Source organism: Rattus norvegicus, chromosome 6, assembly GCF_036323735.1.
Source record: "Rattus norvegicus strain BN/NHsdMcwi chromosome 6, GRCr8, whole genome shotgun sequence".
In the NCBI taxonomy this organism is placed as follows: domain Eukaryota; kingdom Metazoa; phylum Chordata; class Mammalia; order Rodentia; family Muridae; genus Rattus; species Rattus norvegicus.
In genome coordinates, this window is record NC_086024.1 from 60,465,936 (window position 1) to 60,490,632 (window position 24,697).

The 24,697-nt window shown below is 37.8% G+C and overlaps 1 protein-coding gene across 12 annotated transcripts in view; it reads left to right on the forward strand.

Moving 5' to 3' along the window:
* Dgkb (diacylglycerol kinase, beta) overlaps positions 1-24,697 on the forward strand; it is a 756,320-nt gene that overhangs the window by 97,835 nt on the left and 633,788 nt on the right. For all 12 annotated transcript variants that reach the window (XM_063262362.1, XM_017594328.3, XM_063262364.1 and 9 more), the window contains exon 2: positions 13,111-13,366. In XM_063262362.1, coding sequence (XP_063118432.1) covers positions 13,297-13,366 — 70 coding nt within the window. In that variant the 5' untranslated portion in view covers positions 13,111-13,296. The remainder of the gene's footprint in view (positions 1-13,110; positions 13,367-24,697) is intronic.

Here is a 24,697-nt window from a genome sequence, read left to right on the forward strand (position 1 = left end):
AAATGCTATTCCCCTTCCTGGTTTCGTGTGCATAAGCTACCATTTCCTCCTCTCCGCCTCCCTCATAAGGGTGTTCCCCTTATACATCCCTCTTACTGCCCCCCTCATATTCCCCTGCACTGGGATTCAACTTTGGCAGGACCAAGGGCTTCCCCTTCCACGGGTGCCCCAATAAGGCTACTCTCTGCTACATATGCAGTTGGAGCCCTGGGTCAGTCCATGTATAGTCTTTCCTTAGTGGTTTAGTCCTTGAAAGCTGTGATTGGTTGGCATTGTTGTTCTTATGGGGTTGCAGGCTCCTTCAACTCTTTAAATCCTTCCTCTAATTCTCTCCACGGGGGTCCTGTTCTCAGTTCAGTTGTTTGCTGCTAGCATTGACCTCTGTATTGGACATGCTCTGGATGTGTCTCTCAGGAGAGATCTAAATCCTGTCCCTTTCAGCATGCATTTTTAAGCTTCATCAATCTTATCTAGTTTTGGTGGCTGTATATATATGGGCCTCAAGTGAAGCACGCACGGAATAGCCATTCCTTGAGTTGCTGCTCTAAGCTTTGCTTCCATATCTTCTCCTGTGGATATTTTTGTTCCCCCTTTTAAGAAGGAATGGGAGCATCCGCATGGTGGTCATCCTTCTTCTTGAGCTTCCTGTGGTCTGTGGATTGCATCTTGGGTAATTTGAGCTTTTTGGGTAATATCCACTTATCAATGAGTGCATATCAAGTGTGTTTTTCTGTGATTGAGTTACCTCACTCAGGATGATATTTTCTAGATCCAGCCATTTGCCTATGAATTTCATAAAGTCATTGCTTTTGATAGCTGAGTAATATTCCATTGTGTAGATGTAGCACAATTTTTGAATCCATTCCTCTGTTGAAGGGCATCTTGGTTCTTTCCAACTTCTGGCTATTATAAACAAGGCTGCTATGAACATAGTGGAGCATGTGTCTTTGTTGTATGTTGGAACATCTTTTGGGTATATGCCTAAGAGAGGTATAGCTGGGTCCTCAGGTAGTTCAATGTCCAATTTTTCGAGGAACCTCCAGACTGATTTCCAGAGTGGTTGTAGCAGTTTGCAATCCCACCAACAATGGAGGAGTGTTCCTCTTTCTCCACATCCTCGCCAGCATCTGCTGTCACCTGAGTTTTTGATCTCAGCCATTCTGACTGGTGTGAGGTGGAATCTCAGGGTTGTTTTGATTTGTGTTTCCCTGATGACTAAGGATTTTGAACATTTCTTCAGGTGCTTTTTGGCCATTCGATAATCCTCAGCTGAGAATGTTTTGTTTAGCTCTGTATCCCATTTTTAATAGGGTTATTTGAGTCTCTGGATTCTAACTTCTTGAGTTCTTTGTTTATTTTGGATATTAGCCCTTTATCAGATGTGGGATTGGTAAAGATCTTTTCCCAATCCGTTGGTTGCCATTTTGTCCTAATGACAGTGTCCTTTGCCTTACAGAAGCTTTGCAATTTTATGAGATCCCATTTGTTGATTCCTGATCTTAGAGCATGAGCCATTGGTGTTTTGTTCAGAAAATTTTCCCAAGTGCCCATGTGTTCGAGACTCTTTCCCACTTTTTCTTCTGTTAGTTTGAGTGTATCTGGTTTGATGTGGAGGTCCTTGATCCACTTGGACTTAAGCTTTGTACATGGTGATAAGAGTGGATTGATTTGCATTTTCTACATGCTGACCTCCAGTTGAACCAGCATCATTTGTTGAAAATGCTATCTTTCTTCCATTGGATGATTTTAGCTCCTTTGAAAAGATCAAGTGACCCCTGCCAATCCATGGAAGATCTTTCCATCTTCTGAGATCTTCCTCAATTTCTTTCTTCAGAGACTTGAAGTTCTTGTCATACAGATATTTCACTTACTTGGTTAAAGTCACACCAAGATATTTTATATTATTGGGGACTATTGTGAAGGGTGTCATTTCCTTTTTTAATCAACAGAACCAGATTTTATCACCAAATTGTGTAAGTGCTCATGAATTCAACATAAAATCTGAAAATGTGTTATATTTTAGATTCTTCTGTATTAGCTGTTTGTGTTTCTGATTTCATTAGTTGATCATAGAATGTTACATAAATAAACCTAACAACAATTAGTGATTATGTTCTAAGAAATGTTTCTCATGTTAAGCCTCAGGTTAGGCAAATAAAGAAACCCTTGAACTGTATTCTTCCTTAATGCTTCATCCTGAGCATGATGGTGAGAGCTGTCCTTTATTTTTTTTATTTCCTTTTCTACAGTGAAGCTTTATTTATATTTGCAAAATTTTATTTAAAAAACTAATGAAATGTATTTTTCTGTTTCTAAGTTTTATTCCTAAGCAAGTAAATTATGCTTAATTCTCTGTCTCTCTGTCTCTATTTCTGTCTCTGTCTCTCTCTCATAGCATTTTTGCAATCTTTCTCTGTCTCTCTGTCTCTCTGTCTCTGTCTCTGTCTCTCTCTGTCTCTCTGTCTCTCTGTCTCTCTGTCTCTGTCTCTCTCTCTCTCTCTCTCTCTCTCTCTCTCTCTTTCTCTCTCTCATAGCATTTTAGTAACCTACAGTTTTGAAGTACAAGCCTGGAAAAAAAGACAAGTGAAGTGTTGGCCTCCTAGTCCCAGTGTGAGTCTTTGTTCTCACACAGCCTCTTCACATGAGGTGGTTCGAGCATTCTGGCTAGCTCTTAAGAATAAGAGCCTAAGATAGGAAGATAGAGGTTTAATATTTGTATATTTCGATAAGAAGGTCATGTCTCTCACTTTTATCATTGGCTGTTATTTAAGAAGACCACAGGGTTAGGAATCACCATCCTTTGAACAGGTGCAACAGGAATACTGAGATTATTTTGTTCAAACATTAACAGAGTAAAAGAAAACCTCAATCAAAGATAATATTGTGCCCATTCTGTTGCTGGTCACAAGCTTGAGTGTCCCTGTGACTTAAAAGAATTGAAAAAACAGAAACTAATGAGAAAGGATTTCTTTATAGTCTGGGATAAGAAAAAAATGTTCGTAGATTTTGTTTTTACTATAGGAGCTTTATAATTCTACAGAAAAAAGTGAAATCACAGGCAGAAATTATGTACATGCCAGTTTTTCTGTGAAATAAGCTGTTGGAACCTGAGTAGTATGTTGTCCTGGGATCCACGTTCCTACCCTGGCAGCAGAGCTTCCGCTCTTCTGTCCCTGGCCTGGGAGTCCTGGAGAAACTTCCCTTCAGAAGGATCTGTTGGTTTACCTATTTCAGGTCTCGGAACATAAAGTCTGCCAAACTACATTGTGTTTAGGATTTCATGTTGAGAAGTGTTCTATAATTACACAAGTTCCCTCATCTTTACTCAACATGCTCCTATATCTAAAATGTATTCTTAAAGTTGTAAGTCATGTGAAAGGGAATTTAAGATTCATTTAAAGGAAAAACTTAACAGAATGAAACAAAATAACAACCTAAATTCCAAACTCTGCCCTCAAAACTGTTTACAATGCAAAACATATATTTCCATTCAGCATATCTGCAGATTTCCCTTGATATTTTCCTTTTAGACTTTTTTGTGTGTCAGCAGACTCTCAAAATAACTCAATTATGGTTCTTATATTATACCACCCACATATTCTTATAAAAGATTTGCAGATTTTCAGTCTTTTACCTCCAGGATACATGGTATAAATACATTCAAATTCAATACTACATCCATTATCTGACATGTATATCCAAATATATGAAGGCAATTAAATAATTGCCTTTATTGAGAACTCATTTTTCATGTATTAGGCATATATAATAACAGTAAATGCTAACACTTCTGAGATGTGGGTGGTTTTGCCCACTTTTCCTGAGGCTGATATAGGCTAAAGTGATTCGCCCTATGAGTTGGACAATCAAAAAATGGCAACATATGGCCATTTGATTCAAAATGGAAATAATAACCGTTATTTGTGTTGTTGATTCTTTGGTATAAAAATTGATCCTTTAAATGGTGTCTGCTTCCCATCCTTCTGTCCCGACACTTCTCACGTAGCTATGTTCCTGTACTTTGTAATTTAGGAGTTGATGACATTTGTCATCCTCCACTTAAACTCAGTACCATTAAGGCAACCCTTTGCATTCTTACTTGCCTAGCTTTAAACAAATTATTATTGCTAAGGTCATCATTGGCAAGTATTTAGGTCAACTGGATTCATCAAACAACATTTTATTGAATTGTGCCGCAACTTTTGAAAAAGTGACTTCTACCCTCAGTCCATTACCTCAGTCCCTGGCTATAATTCCATCTCTGGAAATGAGTAATTAAAAAATAAACAGAAATTTATTTCCTTACAGTTCCATGGGATGAACTAATCCACTACAGTGTCGCTGCGATATCTCTGAGGCTAAAGACACTGGTCATCTAGCTTGAGTTTTACCTCTCAGACATAATGGTCGAAGGATAGATCTGATCACTGCACATTTCTTTCTAACTTCTACATATATGTCATGACACACATGTGTGTGGCCACTCATTTACACACACACACACACACACACACACACACACACACACTAAATAGTTAAAATATTTTTTAAAAACCAAAATTCGTGATGTATGTTATAGATCTTCTTGCCATGAATTCTCAAGTTTATAGGTTTTTGACAAAGAGGCCAAAGAAGGTTATACTTGCCTTTTCATAAAGGAATTAATCCACCAGGTTAGAGGAATACATGTAGTCTAATCACTGCCCCCATATCTACCCATTTGTACTGCTGTAATGACAATAGTATTTTTATACAGGCTTAGAGGAGACAAACATTTAAACCATCTGCCCACAGCTGTTATAGATTGCCATTTCGTTCAGGTGTGAAGTCAGTACGTTTCCAGCTCTTGTCAGTATAGGGCACCCCTCCTTCTTCTATTAGCTTTCCCAAGCCCATTGGATACTTCCTAAATAATCTTGTCATTAAACTCTTAATTACTCAATTTAAGTGAGCCATCTGCTCTGTACTGGGTTCTTTTGCCAGGAAATACTGAGGTGGAATTAAGAATGTTAAGCTTGAAGGAACATAAACCTATAAAAGGTAACAAAGAGGAGAAAAGCAAGACAGAAAGACAGACCCATTTCTGATTATCATCACATTTGACACTTGTGACAAGAGTTCAGGTCAAGTTCGATTTCTCCATTTTTTTTTTAATGATCAAAGCGGTGTCTTTATCAATGGTATCTAACCATCAAGTCTGTTGGGTAATCAAAAGCAAAGAAAATACCCTGCATTATTTAGAGGTCTTAGGACCCCTCTGATAAAAAACCTCACAGGAAGGTATCTTGAATCTGGCCCCAGGGATTTTTTTGTTTAGAAACCTATTGATTTTGGAAAAAGCATTACTGTGCTCTAACCCTGTTCACCAGGTAGAATATTTCTGCTCATTTTAATAAGCTTATGGAAGATTAGCATATCCATTTTTCATAGGTCCTCCTATTGTCTATAGTACCTTCCCACACTCTACAGCTGTAGACTAAAAGATCGGCATAGCATATCTATTGTTTTAGCAGTGGTATGAATGAGTTAACCGATCGCTTTATGATTGGACTTGAGGCTTACTCCATGAGGTGGGAATTATGTCTGGTTTGTAAGTAATTTTGATCAAGGGAACATTTTAGATCCTAGGTCCCAGGGGAAGATTCTACAACTATTGCATTACCGACTGGACAAAAAAGCCAGACTGGCTGTAAATACTTGGTGGCTAAGGGAAGTATTGTGATTTCTTCAGTGGTCTAGTCACTGATAAGTTATCAATACTACAATAGATAACTTCATACCTATGCTTATGCAACCACTAAATTAAACTCAGTGGGTTACACAAACAAAAAAGATATGACAAGGTGTGTTTAGTTTGAGTTGGATGCACTGGTAAAAACAAAGGTTAAATATCAGAGGAGGAGCATAAGACAAAGTAAATAGGGAGTGAATATGACTAAATTTTGTCAGAAAGAAAGAGAGAGAAAGACATGGAGAGAGAGAGAGAGAGAGAGAGAGAGAGAGAGAGAGAGAGAGAGAGAGACTGTAATAAAAATAAAAGCAAATGTAAGAGATGGAAAGGAAGGGGAAAGACAGAGGTGGGGGATCAGTGAGAATATACAGGGTTGGATAGGAGTAGACTCAGACTACAACGCTGATCTGAAAAACATTAACCAATCTGATGGAGAGCTATGGATTCTGCATGGCATTATCTGGAATTCTCCCTGAACATAAGTAGCATATTATCTTTTCTTATTGACCTCTCTCTGAACAAACCAAGTTGGCTTCTAAAGAGAATCAGAAAGTAGAGGCCTTCAGCTGATTGCAACATTTGCAGGCAAATAGCTAAGAGTTAAATTACTACAAGTAATTACTACAAGTTTATTTGCTACCATATATAGCAAAAATTTTCATTTTCAAATGTTCTCCATACTGAACAACATACAATATCCTGCCTCATGTCTCTTTTCACTTCTTTAATTTACTAATATGTTTAAAGTACAAATCTAATATTCAACTCTCAGTTTATTAATATTAATATTGAATTTAATGTTGACCTGAAACATCTTGAAATATTTTCAGATACTAATTTATCTCAGTGGCTCCATGCTGCCCCCATCTACTTTCTAACCTGCTGTTCAAGAGCCATTCCAACATGGCACCAATTCCGGACACTCAGCTCTCACTCACAGCTCTCTTTGCTGGTTTCCATGATGCCAGGCATACACATCCCCATTTCTTGGTGGGCCTGGAACATCTTGCTGCTATACACTCTCTTGAACTTAGTTAAGTCGCCACACGAAAGAATATATCACACAATATCCTCTGATCCAATTGATAAGATATATTTTGTCTATCTAGACAACACAAAATCCTGTACCCATCCATCCCTTAAGAATAGTCATAACAAACTCTAATATGTGCAGAGAGGAATCTTAACATCTGCTGCAATTTATCTCAGCTCCCTCCTCCTCCCTCCTGCCTCCCCTTTCTCTCTAAAACTTTTCTCCTGCCCATCCTTCCTTCTCATCCAATGACAGGCCTTGTTCTATCCTGTACCTGCCTCCACCTGCATAATGACATCAACCTACAGCTTACTCCTTATGGCCTGCTCATCCTTATTTCAGATAGAGTCCAGAAACACCAACCAAGAGATGGCCCCACCCACAATGAGTTATAAAAATGCCCTACAACCCTATTTAAGGGAAGCATTTCTTCCTAATCAGGGCTTCTTCATCGCTACTGAATCTAGCTTTATACTCATGCTGCTGTAAATAGCCAGCACATTCTCTATTATTATTATTATTATTATTATTATTATTATTATTATTATTTTTCTTTCTTTCTCTTTTTTTAGATATTTTATGTATTTACATTTCAAATGTTGTCCACTTTCCCCCCTTCTTCAATCCCCCCTCCCCCTACATCTATTAAGATGTTCCCACTCCCACCCACCCACTTCCACCTCAACACCCTGGCATTCTCCTATATCGGGAAACAAGCCTCGTTTGTGAACAGTTGTTAACTTTTGCCATTTTGTTTAAAGAATAGTGCTTTTTGTTGCTTTTGTAATATTCCAAAGTAGATCAAGCCATATTTTTACTTCTATATAGAGTAATAATGCCTGTTTTTTAAAAATGTTACTTATACTTTCTAATCATTTATTTATGTAGCTGGTTTACCTAATTTAGATCATTCGCCTAAAGAAATCTTAGAGTTCCAGTTAGCCCAATACCATTTGTTGAAGTTGCTTTCTTTTTTTCAATTGTATGGTTTTCCCTTGTTTGTCAAAAATCAAGTGTCTGTAGATGTATGGGTTTATTTTAGGGTCTTTGATTTATCACATGATCATCTCATTAAATGCTGAAACAGCCTTTGACAAAATCCAATGCCCCTTCACATTAAACGTCTTAGAGAGATCAGAGATAGAAGGTATGTACCTAAACATAATAAAAGCAATATACAGCAAGCCAGTAGTCAACGTCAAATTAAATGGACAGAGAAATTTCACTAAAATCGGGGTCAATGCAAGGTTTTTCACCTTCTTCCTATCTACTCTACACAGGACTTGAAGTTCTAGCTAGAACAATAAGACAACTAAAGGAGATCAAGGGGATAGTAATGAAAAGGAAGAAGTCAGAGTATCATTATATGCAACTGGTATGATAGTATACATAAGTGACCATGAAATTTATACCAGAGGACCCTTAAATCTGATAAACACCTTCAGTAAAAGTGACTGGATACAAAATTAAATAAAATAAAAAATCAGTAGCCCTCCTAAAATAATAAATGAGCCAAGAAAGAAATTAGCCAAACAGCACCGTTTCCAATAGCCATGAATAATATAAACTATCTTTGTGTATTGCTATCCAAGCAAGTGAAAGATCTGTATAACAAGAACTTCAATTCCATTTATCAACCTGTCTGTTTCTGTACCAATATCATGCAGGTCTTATTACTACCACTATGTAGTACAGCTTGAGATCAGACATGGTGGTACCTCCAGAAGTTCTTTTATTGTTCAGGATTGTTTTAGGAATCCTGTGTTTTTTTGTTTTTCAACATGAAGTTGAGAATTGATCTTTCAAAGTCTGTAAAGAATTGTGTTGGAATTTTTATGGAAATTATATTGAATCAGTAGATGCATTGAATCTGTAGTTTGCTTTGGGAAAGACAGCCATTTTCATCATGTTAATCCTCCAGATTCATAAGCATGAGAAATCTTTATTTTTTTGTTGGATTATTTTTGTTTATATTTCAAATGTTATTCCCTTTCCTGGTTTCCCAGATATAAGCCCCCTATCCCGTTCCTCCTTCTTCTATAAGGGTGTTCCCCTTCCCATCCACCCCTTCTTTCCCCCCAACATTCCCCTACACTGGGGGTCCAACCTTGGCAGGACCAAGGGTTTCTCCTTCCATTGGTTCCCAACAAGGCCATCCTCTGCTACATATGCAGTTAGGGCCATGGGTCAGTCCATGTATAGTCTTTGGGTAGTGGTTTAGGCCCTGGAAGCTCTGGTTGGTTGGCATTGTTGTTCTTAGGGGTTTGCAAGCCCCTTCAGGTCTTTCAATTCTTCCTCTAATTCCTCCAACAGCGGTCCTGTTCTCAGTTCAATGGTTTGCTGCTAGCACTCACCTCTATATTTGACATGCTTTCTCGCTGTATCTCTCAGTAGACATCTATATCTGGCTTCTGTCATCATGCACTCCTTTCTTAGCTTCATCAATCTTATCTTTCTATCTTCTGATATCTCCATGTTTAGGCCTCAGTGGGAGAGGGTACACCTAGTTCTCCTGGAAATAGATGTCTGAGGGTAGGGTGGTACCCAAGTGGGGATCCTCTTCTCTAAGGAGAACGGGAAAGGCAATGGGAGAAGGGATTTGTAAGGGTTGAAGTAGGAAGAGAAGAGGTGGAGGCTGTAATCAGAGTGTGAATAAAAATTATTGGGAAAAAAAGTAATCTGAGAGTTCAAATGTTACAACTAATTGACACATTACTGCTTTATCAGTATGTAGCACACTGCCTACCTGCTATCTGTCCTCAAATTCACAGTTCTTCTCAGAGTTAAATGAATAAAAACTTAGTAATTATAGAATTGGTACTCTATTTGACCTGATTTTAATTTCACTGAGCAACCTATGGGGATTAATTGTTATTGCATCTTTACTCATTCTTATTTTTTCCTTTATTTTTGAATCCCCCTCAAACAAAAAAAAATATGGTTCTTGAGATTCTGGCCGTATTTTCTGTTGTTGTAACACTTTGAGTTTGTAAGCACATCTTAAATTCTCCTGTGTGAATTAATATTCACTAATTCTTATTCTGTGATTGGAGTTATGACATGCTGTCTTCATGAAACTATCCTTAAAAATTATCCTTTTCTGTAGCTGACAATCTGCAGATTCTTTTATCTGAATATAACTTGATTTTTTTTCTCACAAGGACATTTAGTTCTTTCTGTAATATGAGAAATGTTTTCAGCCTAGGTACAATGGGCCAAAAAGCTTCCTTCAGCTCCTCCAATGTAATTATTTCCTGCCACTAACTAAGCAAAATGGCACATCTGTTGACTAGATGAGAAAGCCAGAATTAGACTGCTTTCCAAAAGCCTGCGCAGTGGTTCCCTCCTGGCATTCCTTTCATGTGCCTAAAGAAAACCTTCTGCAGGGGAACAGGAGATCTGTGAACACACCATGGGGATTCCCAATTGAATATTGTCACCTTCTTTCTAACCATTTGTGAAGAGGCAGAGACTGTGAGAATGTGCTGCTGTTATTTTCAACACCTTCTGTGGCTTGAAGCATAGCTGTGTCTCTGGATCTGATATTATACAAGCTACACTTATCTTTTCATAGGCCTAATGTTCACCTAGTTAAAGGTTTTCAGAAAATGCTATTTTCCTGCCCGCATACTACTAATTAAATAAAAGAAACTAAAGTTTCAGTGACCCGAGTTGTTTGTACTGTGTGCACAGCATGGCTCTGGTCAGTCATTGGAACTGAAATTGCACATCCACACAAAGCATTCCCCTGTATTTGTTTGAATATTATGCTTTAATACCAAATTTTTAACTCACTTTACTTAATATGTGTCTCCTCACAATGGAACTAAGAACTAATACAACCACCTTATAAGTTTTAGTCTTCATAACTGGCTAGTCATAATTCTGGAAAAATTTTAGACTGACTTCTGAAAGTATTTTAGCTTCTGACCATCTAAGAACAATAGGAGAATTTGGAAATTGCCAATGGTAAACAAAGAAGTCGGAAGTTCCTATTAGGTACAATTTTAAAGGGAAATATATGATAACAAGGATATGGTTTTTTATTTCTATCACATGATAGAATATTTAGCAATATTGGGTCAGTCATTTATTGTTTGTTGCAGTGTTTTGTATAGTAAACATACAATTTTTAAAGAAAACCAAAGGCCACCTGCTCGTTTCTTTACTGAACCTGTCTCTGCTCTAATAGAACTTTACTCCTAAAGCAAGAGAGGGCTTAAATTTGTTCGGTTCTTAGTTATTTACCTTTCACAGACCCATTTATTGAGCTCTACCTAGCTCACGGCTTGCATCTATCATTTACCTGCACAGTACAAGAAGCTCTTCCACATGTACCCAACATGTCACCGGGTAGGGAGAATGATAAGAAGGTTTTAAAAGTACACTTACCTGCTTTTTATTCTAACGAACCATTATTTCATGCCTCAATCTATATCTTCTTACATTTAATTTACCAATTCTTTATTCCAGGAACCTGGCAGAATAATCATTTAAGTGGATATCCATTCACTGCAGTTTTGCTACCCAGGATGCCAATAGACACTGAATGGATTGAGATTGGAGATAGAGACTATTGTGATCCATAATGCCATACACCCCGTGTCAGTTGTCTCGCTAGATACAAGATCAAAAACACCATCAATGTCTGTTTCCCAGAACTAAAATGGGAAGACTGTGTAGACTAATACGCAACACGTATCTTGTACACCCTCCTCGACAGCTGATATCATCAGCACTATTTCCATCTTTCTTGAGTTTGGCTCTTTGCTACGTCTCCAATGACAAGAGTGTTGAGTCACATTCAGGGATTCACAAAGCTTTGTTGAATAAACCAATGAGCTACCATCATGAGATTCAGGGGTCATAGAGAGCAGAAACTGATCTGTCAATTTTTTAAAGAAAAAGATTAATGTATAATAACTGTATATGTATATGATAGCCTTGGTCTGTCTTTTACATTTGCTCCTTTATTAAAAGGATATCACTATGCTGTGGAAGCAAGGAGAGCACTGGTGAATCAGGCTCAGATACGAACAGGTGTCCACATATATCTGAAATGATTTAGCTATGGCCATTTTTACCCTGTCCTTCAACTACTGAACTCAACATTCAAAACCCTGGGAAGGAGCCCAATGTGAAGCCTGGAAAGAGACAATTGTGATGGAATCATATAGCTCCCTTTGGAGAGGGAGGACAGAGTTCATCACCTTACATGACTGTATGGACCTAAGAAGTAGCAGAATCAGGGGGAAATCAGTGTGAACAATAAAATCAGCAGAATAGACTCGATGGAGACACATTTACATCCATTACATATGTTCTGACTTATTTCAAATTGCTTGGACATTTGTATACATATCGTTTGGTATTTCACATCAAATAACAAAAATGTATTTCCTTATAAAAATAATGGTATATACCCTTTTTAAAATACTGCCCAAACCAAAACAATGCCTTTTTTGTTCTATGGTTTTGGTTTCTTTTTCCTTTCAGACATGCTATAGATTTTCTGACTTTGATTATATCTTTTGTCATAAATTTTCTAATATGCAATTTTTAGAGACCAAGTAATTCTTCCCCAGCTTTGATTTCTATAGCAGGTCCAATGCCAGCCTGGTTGAGTCCTGCGCAATTGATTATAGTCTCCGATAAAACACTGAAGCCAGATGGAGTTCACTTTTGTCTTTATAAATTTGCCAATGAATCTAAGCCAGTGACAACTTGGGGATTTATTTTAAAACGTGATTCACACTAGAGTCATCCACTCTTCATTAAGCAAGTCTTTCAGGCATTTGGAAATACTTTGATTTGGCACATTTATTGAAAAAAATGTAAGGTTATAAAACTAAAAGTATTTTCAAATTTAATTGCTGTATAACATTTATAAAGAACCCTTAAACTGATGTCCATGGAACACTATTCGAAATCTAGATTTTAGCAAGTTATTTATATATCTATATGTGTGTGTGTATACGTGTGTGTTTGTGTGTGTGTGGCTGCTTAGATATAAATAATGTTCTTGTCTATTCTTAGAATGTAGACTTTATAAAATTAAACACATAAATTTACTTTGGTCAGCATAGTTTGATTAAACAAAATGCTCTTCACATTTCATACTCTCTATTACATTGATTTATGTGACTTGTTATTAGGGAAAGAACATGGGTTGTTATTAAAGAAGGAAGAAGTGATTAAAGGTTCAAAAGTATGCAAATTAAGATAAACCTATAATTTATTGTTTAGGAGATATAATCCTTACCAGTTTACCCTTATCATTTAATCCTTACCATTTTCCTTTGTGAATTATTGCTAATCTTTTGATTTTCATGTTTTCTTTTCACAGTGCTTTAACAAATTATTGAAATTACAAACATCAACAGCAGTTTCATTTCGACAGAGTCCATATTCTGGAAGTCCAGGCTATTTTATCATGAAACACACCTTGTAAAATCTTTGAAGCATTGAATTCTGACCAAGATCTGGATAAAGAAGCCCTCATCTGCTGTGTAAGAATCTCATCACCTACGCCATGACAAACCAGGAAAAATGGGCCCATCTCAGCCCCTCAGAATTTTCCCAACTTCAGAAATATGCTGAGTGTGAGTATTCATATGGAAGATATAGTATAATTTTTGACCTATTTTTTAAATATCATGTGATTCGTTACAAGAATAAATCACAGATCCTGTTTGTCCTGGGAACAGATGCAGGCATGTGCTTTGTATTCACAAGTAGGTCACCTGAAGACTGCCTTTTAGCATAATTTCTTCAAAAGAAGACCAATTAAATCAACTATGAGATTAAAAAAAAACCTAGCATATTGGATATAAAACTAAGCCTGGAAAACACTACTGGTAAAAGAAATAAAATGAGAGAACCCAAACCGAGAGGTATTTCCTTTTTATTGTTTGTGAACCTATCCATTCCAGAAAGATCAAGAAAAAAAATCATGAGCACATTGTACCTCCACAGTTGTGCCCAATCTCAATCATGAATTCCAATGAAAGAGAAGATCTGATGAATTTAAGACAACATGTAAATTAGCTCTTCAAATGATAAACCAAGACAGCTCACTGCATACTAGAGTATTTCAACCTAAGCTTCATTTTATGTGTAGTAAGGGTTTATCTATAATACATTTATGAGATGACAAATTGATGATTAATTGTTAACTCTATAAAAACTAGCTGAGATTTCAGGATCATCACATTTTCTGTTTTTTCTCAAATCATTAAGGCAAAAAAGAAATGTTAATTACACTTCCAGGAACTTCCCAGCTAATTAAGAGGAAAAGTGATTAGAATGCAATCTTTTATAATAAATTCCCAGTAACAAAAGAAACTGAAAATATAAACCTGATGTGATGATTCTAAGTAACACACTTCTCTCAACATCAGTGCATGCCTTCAGCTTACTAGACATTTAGAGATCAGGGTCTTTATCTTACAAAACATCATTAGAAGTTGACATTCCTCCATATTCTATTAGAGAATAACCATATTGGAACTGTTTTCTTAATATTAATTTTTAATTTTTTTACCAACAAATTGTCCTTTCAAATGTATTAGTGAGTAGTTCTTTAATAAGTTCTTGAACTATTATTAAATTTGTAACATGCTAAGAGTCAAATAATAATGTTTTGTGTGCTTTGGGGGTAGTAGAGTATGGCTGTGAATACTTGAGAAGAATGAATGATCTCATTAAATTCGTCACAGCAAAATTAAATCAAAATCAAACCTAGAGAATACAACAAAAAACATCTTGTTTGTTACCTGATTATGGATTCTGCCCATGGTGCTATAATAGACACCTTAACTCTGTGCCTATCAAGACATCTTGGCTGGTTTCAAAATGAACAAGAGGTGAATAAGGTGAAACTGGGACAGTGCTCCTTCAGTACAGCCAGCACTCCTGAAGGTGCATGCTGAGATCCTCATCCTGTATCCGACACTGGGTAACTTTCCTATTTTCTGTACTCTTAAACAATAAAATGATAAAAAATTAGAAATATTCATTATTAGAAATATCCATTGAATAAACTACATTGGAGAAATATGCAGAATGTCTAGAAAGCTGGCACTGCTAAACCTGTTTACAATTGCTATATTATCAGAGAGAGGGGGAGAGGGAGAAGGAGAGGAAGGGGGAAAAGAGAGAGAGGGGGAGAGGGAGGGAGAGAAGGGGAGGGGAAGGGAGGAGGAGAGACAGAGAGAAAGAGAGAAAGAGACAGAGACAGAGAGAGACAGAGACGGACAGAGAGAGACAGAGAGTCAGAGAGGGAATATGTTGTGCTGGTCATGTGAACTTACTGTTAATAATCAAATAGAAGAGTGTCACATTTGGAAGCATGGAGAGTCAGTGTCCTTCCTCCTGCTACCAGACTAGAGCATGTTCACAATGGAGAAGCTTCCACTAATATTTCTGCTTTATTTCTGTGGTGTGGCTTCACATGGAGATGACAGCTAAAGTGAAGCCTGCTGTGGTGGCCTGTAGCATGCTGTGACCAGGCTCCTGTTTTGGGTTGCAGACTAAGTCACTCCATGGGAGGCATTTTCATTGAGATGTGGAAAGGAAGTTTAATTTCTGCCTCCACACTTTATATAAAGTCATCTGAACTGCAGTTACAAGATAGAAAGCCCTCACTCCTGCTGTGTAGAGAATTGAGCTTACCTCATTATTGGTGGGTTTGTGCTTCCTGCTGTGGTTTCAGGACACAGCAAAGGGTTAAGAGACTCCAAGTATCGTCATGAGTAGGAATGACTTCTGAGTACATGAGACATCATATTTTCAAATGGCTGATTATCTGCCTGCATGTTGTCGTTTGGGATTAGCCTTATGCTTGCAGTGTATAAAGTGTATTCTACTGCATGTGAAATATTTTTGAATGGTACTGTGTTATGGGATGAACACTTCCAAACATTCATGAATTTCATACCATTTATAGCAGCCAGCAGTGTAGATACTTGGGCAATTATTGTGACTTGCTGACTGAGGTGCCGAATGTTCATATTCAGGTATAATTTCTTCCACTTGAGAGACAGGCACTCTGATTCAGTGTAAAAGGCCTTCCGTTTGATAAGCAAATCATTATTATTTTTTGAGACAAGATCTCCTGTCTGCCTTCATATTCCTGATATAGCCAAGAATAATCCTGAACTTCTGACCTTCCGGCACCCACCTCCAGAATGCTGAGATTATAGCTCTGTGCCACCACAATCAATTTAAGGTATACTGCAGATAGAATATAATGATTCTGGTATAGCAGGAAAACATTCTACCAGCCCTAAAACTAGTATTTTACAGTATTGACTCCCTGTCTTGTCATGGTCTTTGTAGTGTTATTGTAACTAAATGAGCTCTGTTAATATCTTGGTAAGCACAAATGCAACATAAGCACAATCAAGACATAAAACAGTGGGAAAAGATTCATTACCTAAAGTAGCCAAGGACAGCTGGTGAGTCATTTCCTAAGCAGTGACTTCCTCAAACAGAGGGAACATGGAGATTCTATTCAAAGGGTCTATGTGTACAAGCTGATCCATTCCTGAGCATGCTCAATTTAAGATCGCAGAGATTAAAATGACGAACAGGAATGCTTCTGGGCATGGTCTGCTTGTACCATAAAGTTTTAGCTGACAACAAATGAAAAAACAATTTGAAGGTCCATTATCACAGGAATCTGCCCCTGCAGGGGCCTGCTTTACTTACTGGCTAGTGGTAGGTAGTGTGAAATTGTACAAAAATTTTGTTGCTTTCACAAAGTGTTTGAGCAAAACATGTTAATAAATAAAATACTTATTTTGGGTCAATTTCAGTTTAACATCATGGTAGCCAGGTGGGAGAAGGAAAAGAAGAAAAAGATAGATTGATGATGATGAGGAGGAGGTAGGTAGATAGACAGACAGACAGACAGACAGACAGACAGACAGACAAGGTACTATGTACAGAGCAGTCTCTTGCCTTTTCCTCCTCCATTCTATTCTGAATCTTAGTCTATTCAGTGGAGGCACAGACCTGATTTTCAACACACTCATGCTGACAATATTAAACATCATTGGATGTAGCATAAATACAAGGTCTTCATCTCTTTCAATTAAAAAAATAACCTCAAAATATTTTATTTATTCTAGGGCTTAATAAAACAATCATCACTATAACTTATTTATTTCTACTGCCATACTGTAAATAATTTATAAGCATGACCTCATCAAATCTACAATAATTCTGAGTGGAAAGTAAAATATCTTCCCTGATGCATAAATTTTTCTAATTGATTCTCCATCCTTGGCAGGGTAAATGACAATAAAGGTGAAAACAATAGTGGTTTTCTATGTGTACTTATGAAAAATAACACGTCAAAATAGTCTTATAAATAATGCTGCTCAAAATAGGGCAATCTAGAATGCACTAGCCACAGTCATAGTTTACACTTTTTTTTTCCTTTTACTTTTACATGAAGGACAATAAAAACAGTATAGCCACTAACTAGGGTATTGGTCCCAGTGTCAGCAGAACCTGAGGTCAGTATTTTTCACTCAGGAGAAACAGATTTATTGAAGTGCAGTCCTGAGGAAGCACTTCAAATCCTCATTTTGAATGGTTCAGAGGATGTGAAGTGCTTTGTGGGTCACAAGGATTTAGAGTGAAATAGGACCCTCTGTGTGCCCCACCTCCCAAGTTCAGCGGGTATGCCTCTTCTGAGTGTCATCTCTTTGTGAAAGATGACCCAGGTCTTGACTTCCTGGAGGCAGGATGTGCATTTTTTTCAGGTGAACACTTTAATTCACCATCACACTTTTGATTTCATGAACAAGAAGTCGGTGGGGGCACTGCAGAAAATATATTGTGAAAATAGTCCATTTCAATAAGATTAGGCAAAAATGCTAGTTTACACTTGGCCCATCCATTCCTCCCAGCAGACCATTCAGTCGATTTCCCTGTGAGCTGGGGCAGCATATCTGTTCTAGCTGGTTCATGCTGCCTGGAATTTTTGGTGGAACCAGAGAGTGCTTTTATGAAAACTCTTGATATAATGAAGTTTGTGCAGGACAACAGGAAACCTAAAGAGGGGTCAGGAGTGTCTTTTCCAATGGGAACATAATAAAGGTCTTCTTAAGGCTAGTCATGAAAACCAAAGGTATGGCTTCTATTCAGTAGAAAGAACTAGAGAATGGTGGAGAGACATGTGAGGTGATGGGAGAAAAGATGAGGTTCAAAAGATTCCTTCTGACACCAACATACGCAGGAGTCTCCCAGACCAGTGCATTGAGGTTGGTCTTTCATGAATATTAGTGTTTTTCTGTGTAATGAAGATGCAGTCTCTACTCATATTCCTTTGTTCTCTTCACCGATTCTCCGTCATTACCGTTGTATTATATATGTGGAGGGCTAGGAGTGAACCTTGATGGTAGGATGCTTGCTTAGCAAGGCCCTCTGTTCAATCCTCCAAACGACACACCAAAAGTATGGATGCAAAGGAAGAAGAGGAGAATGTGGAGGATATATATACATACATACATACATACATATATATATGTGTATATATATATATATCACAGGAAAGATCAACAAGAAGAAATTCATAAAACATTTAATAAATATGTCTGGTTCTGATTTTAAAAGATTTATTCTTCATCTTAAAAAACCCATTTCTAACATGAAAACCTAATCTGTCTTTCAGATATATTTTGTGATTTGTTCATATGAAGTGAGGTGAGATAAGAAAGAAAGAAAAGAGACCTGGTTGCCGTGTGTGTGTGTGTGTGTGTGTGTGTGTGTGTGTGTGTGTGTGTGTGTGTTTAATTCATTGTTAAACAAATTAGATCACATGCTAGCTCTCTTTCTAATTTATCATGCTGAGATTTGCTTTTACTTCTGTCTCTTGCCTTGTGCTAGATTAGCTCTATTTTGGGAGGACAAGACACTTACTGGTAATTACTCTCTTTGTGCAACACGAATGGATAAATGGCCCAGTGCTAGCTAGCATACTGTCTGAGGACACATAATTTGGTGTCATAGAAAGCTGGATTTGAGTCCCAGTGCCTTGGTATACGTCTCACTTTTCCTAGGATCACAGAGATTCCGGGGATTGAATGTGCAGAATCATTTCAGGTGCCTTGCAGTCAGTCCTCTTATGGTTAGCATCACGAAGCTGGTGATTGAGGTACTTTAATTTCACTTAACTTATTTTTCTCCTTTGACTGAAACCTCTGACTATACTGTCTTGGCTTACCTACAATGTTTTGACTTTACGCTGCCTCTTGGCCTGAAATTTGCATCTGAGGACTTATTTTAGATGCATCTCTCATTTCTGACCTTATTTCTTCTGATTCACATGGATGGACGTGCCAGCTTCTGGCCCTGACCCAGACTGTATTTCTGGAATGTATGCTGGCAGCATAATCTCTTTTGTCTCATCCTGGTTCTGCTGGCTGTTTGCTTAGTGCTTCAAACTCAGTTTCCTGCTTGTTTGCTTGTCTTCTGTCGATCTCTCACCTTTTTCTTTTACAAATAAATTTTGCAGTACTAAAAGGAGGTGATGAGTATATTTTCCCACTATTTTAGACCCCGTAGACGTAGTTTTGATGAATTCTTAGCATTCGTTTTTTCATTTTTTATTGTTTATTTTATTTATTTACATTTCAAAATCTCTTCCTTTCCAGTTTCCCCTAGGCAAGCCCTCTATCCCCTCTCTCTTCCCTCCCCCTGCCTCTATGAAGGTGCTCCTCCACCCACCCACCCACTTTTGCCTAAGTGCCCTAGAATTCCCTTACCCTGGGTCACTGAGCCCCCAGATGACCAAGGGGCTCTCCCAGTTGAGGCAATATTCTGCTACATATCCAGCTGGAGACATGGGTCCCTCCATGTGTTCCTTATGGTTTATGGTTTGGTCCCCTGGAACTCTGGGGAGTCTGGTTGGTGGATATTGTTGTTCTTCCTATGAGTTTGTAAAGCCCTTCATTCAGCTGCTACAGTCTTTGCCTAACTTCTCCATTGGAGTCCTTACACTCAATCTGACGTTTAGCTTTGTACATGAGCATCTGTATTGGTCAGGCTCCGGCAGGGCCTCTCAGGGGACAGATATACCAGTATCCTTTCAGTAAGCATTTCTTGGCATCAGCAATAGTGTCTGGCTTTGGTATCTGCAGATGAGATAGATCCCAGTCTCTTGATGACCTTTCCTTCAGTCTCTGCTCTCCTCTTTGTCCCTGCATTTCCTTTTGACAGCAGGAATTCTGGATTAATATTTTTGAGATGGGTGGGTGGCCCCATGCCTCAACCCAGGGCCATGCCTATCCACTGAATATGCTCTCTACAGGTTCTCTCTCCCCTTTGTTGGGTATTTTGGCTAATGTTCTCCTTGTTGCATCCTGGGAATCTCTTGGATCTCTGGCATCTGGGACTTTCTAGTTGCTACCTCCAGCTCCCCCTCCCCTACTGCTACACACCTACTTTACAACTTCTGACCCTCTGTACTTCTCACCCATCTCCTTTCATATCTGAACTAGCCTCCTTTCCCCTCCTCATCCTCTCTCCCTCCCAGATCCCTTTCTCCCTCTACTTCCCAGAGATTATTTTCTCCCCCTTTCTGAGTAGGACTGTAGCATCCATACTTTGGTGTGATCTGCTTTCTTATTCGTTTTCATGTGGTCTGTGAGTTGTACTGTGGGTATTCCAAGCTTCTTTTTGCCTAATATCCACTTATCAGTGAGTACATACTATGGGCATTCTTTTGTGACTGGGTTACCTCACTCAGGATGATATTTTCAAGTTCCATCTATTTGCCTGTGAATTTCATGAAGTCATTGTTTTTTGAAAGCTGAGTAGTACTCCATCTGGATAGAAGCTAAAGGGCAATGAGACTTTAATTTTAATTGACAAGATTGCATAGAGATTACAGAAGCAGAGGATACATGTAGCTTGCAGAACAGATATAGAGGGATGAAGGAATGTTCTTTATCTGGATGGAACCTGAAGTAATCATCGGTGTATAAGCTTCCCTTGTCTAGTATACCTCTGTGTACATGGCAATGCAGATAATCCTGAGAGAAAGTGTTAAGAATTCAACAATAATCACAAAGGTGACTCTATAAGTATTTTGAGTAAATTTCTATCGCTTAGTAAAAATTTATCATTGAAAGACTGAGTATACTAACTTGGGGATGGTGAAATGACATTAAAACTTAAGCTGAAAGTATATATATATACATATATATATATATTATGAGGGGCTGTTGAATATACAGTTTCACATGAAGATTAAGACACTGAAACAGCAAGAAGATAAGATATGAGAGAGAGATATTCGGAGGAAAATGGACTAATGTACTTTCCAACTAAATTTGAGATCTAAGGAAGAGGGATGCTATACTTTGTTTTGCACACCTAAGCCAGTGTGATTCATTTGACAGTGAGATGGAGTATATAACGAAGTAGAGTTTTTCAATTTTGAATATTTGAGCTATACGATTCTACAGGGATTCACTGAAATATAAATTAAATACTTGGATGTACACGTTCGAAGCTCAAGATAAAGTCAGACGCTGGGATACGGAGTGGTGTGCCATTGAGTTATGAATGGTTATCAAATCAAGGTCACATGAGAGAAGGTCTAGGTAGAGAGAAGGAAGAAGAGAAAACAGTAGGGAGCACTGTGTGGGGTAGAACTAGAGAATTAGTGTCTTAGGTTTTCTATTTCAAAGATGAAATATCTTACCAAAGAAACTTGGGGAGGAAAAGGTTTGTTTGGCCTACACTTTCTCATCTTTTTCATTATCAAAGAAAGTCAGAAAAAGACTAGAAAAAGGAAGAAAGTAAGCTTCTTCCAACAAACTCAAAAGAAGATACCCATAAAAACATTACCTCTAACAACAAAAATAACAATCACTTTTATATAATATCTCTTAACATCATTGGACTCAATTGACCAATGAAAAGACATAGACTAACAGACTGGATACATAGCAGGACCCAGTGTTTTCCTGCATACAGGCAGCACATCTCAGTGACAAAGACAGACACTGTCTCAGAGGAAAAGGCTGGAAAAAGATTTCCAGGTAAATGGTCCAAAGAAATAAGCTAAAGTAGTACTTCTTATATCGAATAAAATCGACTTTCAACCAAAAGTTATCAAAAAACATAAGGAAGTACACTTCATACTTGTCAAAGAAAAAAATATACCAAGTTTAACTCTCAGTTCTGAACATCTATGCTCCAAATGCAAGAGCACCCACATTCATAAAAGAAACCTTACTAAAGCTCAAAGCACACATTGCTCCTCACACAATTGTGGGAGACTTCAACACCTCACTCTCATTGATGGACAGATCATGGAAACAGAACCTGAACAGAGAGAGATACAGTGAAATCAACAGAAGTTATTAATCAAATGGATTTAACAGAAATCAATAGAATATTTCATCCAAAAAAAAGGAATATGCCTTCTTCTTAGTGCCTCATGGTACTTTCTCCAAAATTGACCATATAATTGGTCACAAAACAGATACAAAAAGATAGAAATAATCCCATGCATCCTGTCAGATCACCACATATTACAGCTGTTTTTCAATAACAACAGAAACAACAGGAAGTCTATATACACGTGGAAGCTGAACAAGAAACATCAGATCCAACTACAAAAGCCAATTCTCAACAAAACTGGAAAATATGATGAAATAGTCAATTTTCTTGATAGATACCAGGTACCAAAGTTAAATCAGGACCAGATAAACCATCTAAAGAGTCCCATAACCCCTAAAGAAATCAAGGCAATCATTAAAAGTCTTCCAAAAAGAGCCCAGGACCAGATGGGTTTAGTTCAGAATTCTATCAGACCCTCAAAGAAAACCAATATCAATACTCTTTAAACTAGTCCACAAAATACAAACAGAAGGAATACTACCCAATTTGTTCTCTGAGCCACAATTACGCTCATACCTAAGCCACACAAAGACCCAACAAAGAAAGAGAACTTCAGACCAATTTTACCTATGAATATCAAAGTAAAACTACCAAATTCAAGAACACAAAATGATCATCCATCATGATCAAGTAGGCTTCATCCCAGGGATGCAGAGTGGTTCAATATATGGAAATCCTTCAACATAATTCACTATATAAACAAACTCAAGAAAAAAACCCACACATGTAGCAGAGGATGGCCTTTGTTGAGCATTAACAAGAGAAGAGGCCCTTGGTCCTGTGAAGGCTCAATGTCCTAGTGTCAGGGAACTCCTAGGCAGGGAGACAGCAGTGGATTGATAGGTGGGGTGCATCCTCATAGAAGCAGGGGGAGGGGATGAAATAGTGGCTTCTAGAGGGGAAACTGGCAAAGGGGCTAACATTTGAAATGTAAATAAAATATCAAAAAATGGGGAGAAACCTCTTTTTTATCAAATTATTATTAATATTTTTCTAATATAAATTGATCTAATTATTCCTCAACCCGAGAAACCAGCCATATGTGTTTTCCTACTTACATAAGCCCATGTTTTAGGCTTCAGGGAACCTAGGCTTTTGAGACCTAGGCTAAGTTTTACACAACAACAAATGATTGGGAAAGTCTTTCTTTCTTATTTTTTTAATTTTATTTTTCTTATTAGATATATTTCTTTATTTACATTTCAAATGTTATTCTCTTTCCCAGTTTCCTGCCCATAAGCCCCATCCCCTTCCCCTCCCCCATAAGGGTGTTCCTCCCATCCACCCCTGTTACCGTCCCCCACCCCCCGACATTCCCCTGCACTGGAGCTCCAACCTTGGCAGGAACAAGGGCTTCCCCTTCCACTGGTGCCCCTACAAGTCTATTCTCTGCTACATATGCAGTTGGAGCCATGGGTCAGTCCATGTATATAGTCTTTTATTAGTGGTTTAGTCCCTAGAAGCTCTGGTTGGTTGGCATTGTTGCTCTTATGGGGCTGCAAGTCCCTTCAGCTCTTTCAATTGTACCGCTAATTCCCCCAAAGGGGGTCCTGTTCTCAGTTCGGTGTTTTGCTGCTAGCATTGACCTCTGTGTTGGACATGCTCTGAATGGGTCTCTCAGGAGAGATCTATTAAAAGGAGCTGATGTATAGGCCATAAAGGGATGCTGCTTAGTAGCTTGCTCATCATGAATTGCTCAGCCTGCCTTCTTACAGAACACGGGACTACTAGCCTATAAATGGCACCACCCAAAATGGACTGGGCCATCTATTCTCAATTGTGAGTAGATTAGAATTGAATAGATTAGGAAGGATCACTGCACGTATACAGATAGCCTGGGCTAGGCCAGTCAGTGCTATATTGTATGACACTGTCCCAAATACACAGAAACAAACAAAAATAGCAACGCAATTGATGAGGTATAAATTAGGATACCACAATGCGTGCAGATATTATAACATTTGGGATTTCTAGGTGTGTTGGGATTCTTTTTTATTAGTTTTAGTGTAGTAGGCACCATGAAATCAATGAAAGAGAATTCATGATGAAAAGACATATGAGCCCATTGTAGAATGAAATGAAAGAGAGAAAACAATAACTAAAATGTGTAGGTTAAGTACATCACTTTTATTCTTTTCCGTGAGAGAAAAATAAGAGTTTACAGGGAGCAAAACTTGAGTGAATGATAATGTGAAAGGTGATAGTTTGTAACAAAATGTTGTAAACCTATGGCCAAGTCTTGCTTTCATTTTGGTTTTGATTTAATTTCCTTAGGTTTTTCCATAGTGTTTATTTTTCAAACAGTAGTTTGGGGTTTTGACAAGTTATATAACCTTCTTAAACTTTAATCTCCTCTGCTCTGTAATTAAGGAAATAAAGAAGACTATCTCAAAAAAGTTTTGTAAGACACAAAATATTGTGTATGGAATTGCCTTGTAAACAGCAGGCTACCAGAGTAAGTTAATTATCACTTCTATTGTTACTATAACAGTGCTCTGAGTTTTTGTTCC